Source organism: Acomys minous, assembly GCF_964271855.1.
Source record: "Acomys minous genome assembly, chromosome: 16".
Taxonomy (NCBI): Eukaryota; Metazoa; Chordata; class Mammalia; order Rodentia; family Muridae; genus Acomys; species Acomys minous.
Window position 1 is genome coordinate 75,283,418 of NC_140498.1, and position 6,427 is coordinate 75,289,844.

The window sequence follows — 6,427 nt, forward strand, 5'->3', positions numbered from 1 at the left end:
TGACTGATGCCTCAGGATGGTGTGACTGTGGTCACTCTGTGATGTTTTGTGCCTTGGTTTCTTAATGAATTGACCGATTTATTTATTTATTTATTTATTTATTTTTTAAATGTGTATGGGTGTTTTGCTTATATGGCTGGGCACTATGTGAATGTAGTGACCAAGGAAGCCACAAGAGGGCATCAGAGCCTCTGGAATAAGAGTTACGGGAAATTTTGAACCTCCATGTGGGTGCTGAGAATTGAACTCAGGTACCTTGGGAAAGCAGCTCATACTCTTTAACTGCCAAGCCATCTACGCAGACCTGAATTGATAAGGTTTCTACCTCTTGAACACTGTTCAGGGAGGACTCCAGGCAGATGTCCTCTGCTTTCCCCGTGGCTCTGGCTAAATTCTAGATCCCTATGCATTAGACAGGGCCCGGCCATAAGTGCACACAGAGCAACGTGAATCTGGTAGTTGGAAGTGAGTCATGAGCTGGACATGGCTCAACAGAACACAACACTTGGCAAGCATGTGCTGGGCCCGGGCTCCATAATAAAAGCACCTTATGCATAAGCGCATTGGAGGGTGCTAGGTAGATCCAGGTCCGTGTGGCTAGCTTTGTGGGCACACAGGTTAGCATCTGCAGGACAGCTGATTGCTGCCCTTTTGTTTCTTCTGTAGAAATTAAAGAAACAGATGGGAGCTCACAGATCAAGCAGGAGCCAGACCCTACGTGGTAGATCATGTCTGTCCAGGGTAAGAACCTCTCTCTGCTGCCCTTCAGCCGTACCCACCTGCAAGCTGGTGGGGGGCCACCTCAGGGGACACGTGGCCCAAGCGTTTTTCTCACTCAGAGATGTAGAAGGGCCAGACATGGTGCACGGGCAGAAACAGGTGGGTGTCTGTGAGTTCCAGGCCAGCCAGGCTATACAGTGACACCCTGTCTTGGTTGGGGTGGAATAACACAGCCATTCTTCCTTAAAAAGAGACATGTTGGTTTTGAGCCTGCATGCTAGGGTTGCCTCCTCTGTGACCAACCTCTTAGGCCAGTCACAAACCCGGCCCCATTGTCGCTGACCCAGCTGCTAACAGGAGGGCTGCCAGTAACCCACGCGTGAGGAGCCTGTGTTCTGCCACCCGGCCTCGGGCTGCCCTCTGCCGTGCTGGCCTGTGGCCAGCGGCACCTGCTGTGTGCTGCCTTACCTTGTCAGATCACAGACTTCCTGAACCCGTCTTGTACAGCTGCATTTGAGCCTGGTCGGGGTGTGTGAGGAGAGGTCTTGTTGCTCCTGTCACCTGACTAACTCACTGCCCACTTTGTCTGTTTTCTCTCCAGTTCCGCTTCCAGTATGACTGGTGGAGAAGAGCTCTCGGACCCGTTCCTGCCAGCTCTGTAATATACTTGTATAACAGAAATACCTTCTATACAAACCTTCTTTTCTACTTTTAGATAGAAATGTCTTCTTCCTAGCAGTTCTGTGAATTGAACTACATACACAGCGTGGTGAGAAGCGCGTGCCTGGCTGGCTTGGGAATGCACTAGAAGGATTTCACAGCAGTGCTGGAAAGAGACAGGAATGGCAGGGACGACTCTTAGATTTTTTTTTTTTTTTTTTTAATGCATTGGGCAGAGCCTTGGGCTGCGGTGCGTAGTCCAGTCAATGGACATATTCCTACTGGGCATCTTGGCTTCCGCAGCGACGAAAATCCCTGTGCTAGTCAGTGCTTTAGTTTTTCTATTGAAAATCATTTCCGTGGTCTTGCACTCGGCTGCCATTCCTGCCCAGGGAGGGCTGCCAGGGCTGCCGTCTGTATATGTGACTAAGCCTTTTCCTAAGCTCCATCATGGTTTCTTTGTTTTCATCATAATGAAAAGCAAAGCCTGCCTCCTCACTGGTCGGCCAGTGAGCAGCCAGTGTGTCCACCTGCGACCAGAGAGGTTGTTCTCAGAGCCTCTTTGACCCGTTACTTTGCAGCAAGTAAATTTCTGGGTGTATCCTGAAGGTCAGAGGTCAGGTATGCATGTTTGAGCAGCTATAGATGACTCTAAAGCCTCTGCAACCTGGGCCTGCAGCAGTCTGTGGTGCTGCAGCTCTGGGCCGAGTCAGGCTGTGCTGTGTGGCAGCCTGGTTGGCTGAGGCAGTCAGGGTGGGGAGCGAGGCACCTCTGCGTTCACGCCCTCTGTGGGCCTGCCTACCTGTGGCGGCTCGCCGACGATGCAGTTGTACAAAATAACAGCTCTCAAAAGTTAGAGGATGTGATGGCACAGTTCTCAGTAGCGTCACCACGATGTTCACAATGGGAAATTATATCACACGGTAGCAGAGTTAGGCATTTTTATGTGTTCCTTATATTTTACCTCAAATTGTAGATATAGGGTAATAAATAAAATCCATCCATGCCTTTCACATGCAAACGTGTTCTTTCTATGCCGTCTCCCTGAGTGCCTGGGGAGGGCTGTGTGGGCTGGTGGCCGTAGGAGACGAGAAGCCTGGCTGGGTGTCACCTCAGTCCCTCGAAGATTAGACACCTATGTTCCTGGTGTTTCTGAAGAAGTCGCTGCTTTCCCCAATCAGGGTGTGGCCAGTTTTGTAGGCTACAGCCACCCACCCCATCCCACCCAGGGGAGTTTAAGTCCCTGCACCCAGAACAAGGGAAGAACCGGAAGATGATGCCCACTCAGGCTGCAGTTACCTCCTTCCCTGGTGGGGCGACTGCCTTAGCCATGGCAGCAAGATGCCCGGGAGAGCTGATCAGCAGAGAGAATCCTGCTCCTCATCTGATCCTTCAGAGTGTGCTCTTTGACCCTTCCTGGGCAGCACAGTGGTGGCAGCGCACACAGTAGAAGCCCTGTCTCACTGGGGCAGCCAGGAAGCAGGGGGAAACAGGAGGGGTTAATGTTGCTTTCAGGGGCACACCTTGTTAGCACCCAATTTCTTCCCACCAGACCTTCTGCCATCTTCCTGCAGCTCCAAGGCCGAAACAAAACTCATGGTGTGGGCCTTTGGAGTCATGACGCATGCCAGAGCAGGCATCAGAACTATCCTAGTAAAGTGCTCGCCTAGACCCACAGAAACCTGAGTTCTGGCCCAACACTGGGTGGGGGGTGAGGGGGTGGAGGAAGGTGGGGGAAGATGGGGGAGGAGAGCCAGAAGCAGTGTCAGGTCTTTCTCTGCTACAGGTAAGTCCAAGGCCCGTCGGGGTTAAATTAGACCCAGTCATAAAAAATAAAGTTGGGTGGTATGCACTGTCAGAATAGAGCTGAGGAGGCTGATGCAGGAGGGTTGTGTCAGTTGGAGGCCACTGGCCCTCCAAGTGAGGCTCAGCACCAGTCATGGACTGATAGGCCCTCTGCAGGCACCCAACTACCATCTAGCCAAGTGATCTGCGACCTAGTGGGTGGCCCCTCACCTGCCCCACTTCCACTTGCATCTTGTGGTCTGGTTTTGAGGAAGGCTGAGGGCAGAAAGTTCAGCTGACACAATGCCGATTTGTAAGGCGCTTCCTGTCACAGAGGGAACCAGAAGGAGCCTTCTGTTTATTAGCTTCAACTTGAGACTGTTACCAAGCAGCCCCCAGCGGTCCTGTGAAGGGAACAGAAGCCCACTTCCAGAAGCTTCCGTGTCTACAGCTGGGAAATCTACCATGTAGTGCCAGCCAGCTGAAACTGCCCCCCAAATATTGTGATTAATTTCTCCAGGTAAAGGGCTTGATAGAGGCCAGCTCCTTAGAGAAAGGCTGTGATCCCAAACAAACAAAACTCAGCTGGGATGCTCTCAAAGTGTCAGGTTGAAGGGCTGGAGAGATGGCTCAGAGGTTAGGCGCACTGGTTACTCTTCCAGAAGTCCTGGGTTCAATTCCCAGCACCCACATGGTGCCTCACAACCATCTGTAAAGTGATCTAATGCCCTCTTCTGGCACGTAGACTTACATACAGGGGGAAAAAAACCTGTAATAAATCTTAAAAGGTCAGGTCAAAAGCCAGGTATAGTGGAATCAGGAGTTTGGGGGCTGGAGAGATGGCTCAGTGGTTAAGAACACTGGCTGCTCTTCGAGAGGTCCTGAGTTCAATTCCCAGCAACCACATGGTGGCTAACAACCGTCTGTAATGAGAACCTGTGCCCTCTTCTGGCCTGCGGGCTCTATATGCAAATAAAAGTATACATTAAATAAATTGACAAGATTCAATGCCATCTCTGCCCTCGGTGGGCACCAGGCACACATGGTGCAGACATCCACATGGGCATATCACTTAAGTGTTAATGAATCTTGTGGAACCAGAGATTTAAAAGGTTGTGAGCTGGGGATTGAACCTAGGCCTTCCGGAAGCAGAGTCAGTGCTCTTAGGCATAGAGCCATCTCTCCAGCCCTTTCCACCCACTTCACCTGACAAGCAAGTCTTACTTCCGACCTGGGACAGAGGCTCCAGGCGGGCCAGCACACCTACTCTACCTTGTTATCTTAAGACTGAGGCTGAGTGAGTTCCATGCCTAGGATCAACTAGATGGAGAGAAGTGACTTCCACAAGTTTCCCTCTGGTCAACACCCACACTGTGGTTTATCTGTGCCTTGCTTCCCTTTCTCCCACCACCAATAAGTGGATGGGATCGTGGCTCTGTCGGTGTACCGCTTGCTGAGCATGCGCAGAGCCCTGGCGCCCAGCACCACATAAACAGGTGTGGAGAGACCTTGTCTTTCAAAATGTTACCGTCCTAAAACACATGATTAGTACTTCCTGGTGACCAGCAGGGAGAGAACAGATCTTGTCACAGGAGCCTGTGGGATGACAGGGAAGCAGGATGTCCCAGTGCACTCACTTTTGCAAAGCAGCCAGTTGAGCTCAGTTTTGAGCTCAGTTGGTAGAGTGCCGGCCTAGCATGCAGAGAACCCAGGCAGTCGCAGCACTCGGGAGGTGCACGCAGGAGAATCCTCCTCGGGTCAGCCTAGGAACGTGAAATCCAGTCTCTCTCTCTCTCTCTCTCTCTCTCTCTCTCTCTCTCTCTCTCTCTCTCTCTCTCTCTCTCTCACTCACACACTCACACACACACACACACACACACACACACACACCACCTCCCCCAGTTCCAGTCAGCTTTACTATGGTCTGTGTTTGCTAACGGCCAGCACTTGCCAGGCCTCACCCTAAACCTTATTTCCAACCCAGAGCAGCCCATCAAGAGGGCAAAACAGCTGAGCCATTTTATAAATGAGATTGTCTCAGAGATGTTGGGTATAATTGCCAAGGGACATGCCAGCCGTGGGATCTGAGCTCCCAAGTAGTCTTGTGAGTCGGGCTGCAGGGCACAGTGCCCTCAGGCTGGGTCTAATCAAACCCTGAGTGTGGCGTGCCTAGCAGGGCCCGGGGACAGTGGAGTCCCCAGTGTTGGAGCTGAGGAGTATCGGGAGTTGGATTCGCTGCAGCTCCTGGATGTTCTGAGACCTCATACTCCTCAGCCAGCAGACCCATGTCATCCCGCTTTGCTGAGAAAGCAGTCTCCACATAGGTAAAGAGCTGGAGAGCTGCATTTCCGTGGGCCTGGTCACCCTCACAGCCTTTCCCCCACAGGGCCAGAGGCCCAACCATGAAACCCTGTCCAGCTTCCCCACGGGTCCTGGGGAACTGACGGTCCCTGGTCACCAAGCTAGAAGCAGCACGACTTTAGTCCCAGCACTCAGGAGGCAGAGGCAGCCAGATCTCTGAGTTCGAGGCCAGCCTGGTCTACAGAGTGAGTTCCAGGACAGCCAAGGCTACCCAGAAATCCAGTCTTGAGAAGAAACAAAAAGGAGAAGGAAGGAGCGGATTGCGTGAAATGTACCGAGAGCTGAAGATGAAGGCAGGTTTGTTTTGATCTGAGGACGCTTCAGAGTCCTTCTGATGGAAGGTCCCTGAGGCCACCTCCCTGTCCTCATCCCCTACAGCAAGCTCCTCATGATGTCTTCTCTACCTAGACTTGGGGATTTCCTGCTGGAGGAACTAGCCAGCCTGGCCTCTGGTCTGGGGGAGAGCCAAGTGCCTGAGGGCGGAGAAGCCTGTGGGGAGACAGGCCAAAGTCCTAGGGCCAGAAGAACAGGAAGGGCTCGGTGACACCTCTGGCTGGCCTAGCCGGGGCTGGGGAGGTGGAGGCGGGGTGGCTGGCTCCTTGGAATTGGAATCGTGCCCATATTCATTCATTTGTTCATTCATTCATTCATTCATGCATTCACATGACTCCATATAAAGAGCTGCTCCTCCACAGGGGCCTGAGTTCAGTTCCCAGCACCCACCTATGGCTCCAGGTCCAAGGCATCTGATGCCCTTTTTTGGCCTCCATGGGCACTAGCACACTGCTGTAGGCTTCGACCTTTTCCAAACCTACTTTATTTGGGGGTTCTTTTATGCTTATACCTCCCTTCCAACCCACCTACCCTAGATAGGAGAGAAAAGAGGTTTATGGGAACAGGA

General features: G+C 52.2%; 1 protein-coding gene and 1 long non-coding RNA gene across 14 annotated transcripts in view; one reads left to right on the forward strand and one right to left on the reverse strand.

Moving 5' to 3' along the window:
• GTF2I (general transcription factor IIi) overlaps window positions 1-2,393 on the forward strand; it is a gene marked incomplete at its 3' end in the record, with an annotated part of 85,252 nt that extends 82,859 nt beyond the window's left edge. For all 13 annotated transcript variants that reach the window (XM_084764586.1, XM_084764590.1, XM_084764588.1 and 10 more), the window contains 2 exons: window positions 667-741; window positions 1,322-2,393. In XM_084764586.1, coding sequence (XP_084620712.1) covers window positions 667-725 — 59 coding nt within the window. The remainder of the gene's footprint in view (window positions 1-666; window positions 742-1,321) is intronic.
• On the reverse strand, window positions 78-1,453 carry LOC311587630. Its single transcript, XR_014775918.1, has 2 exons — window positions 1,340-1,453; window positions 78-758 (listed from the first exon to the last, which is right to left on the reverse strand). It is a non-coding gene; the product is annotated as an uncharacterized lncRNA (long non-coding RNA).
• Window positions 2,394-6,427: the final 4,034 nt, after the last annotated feature.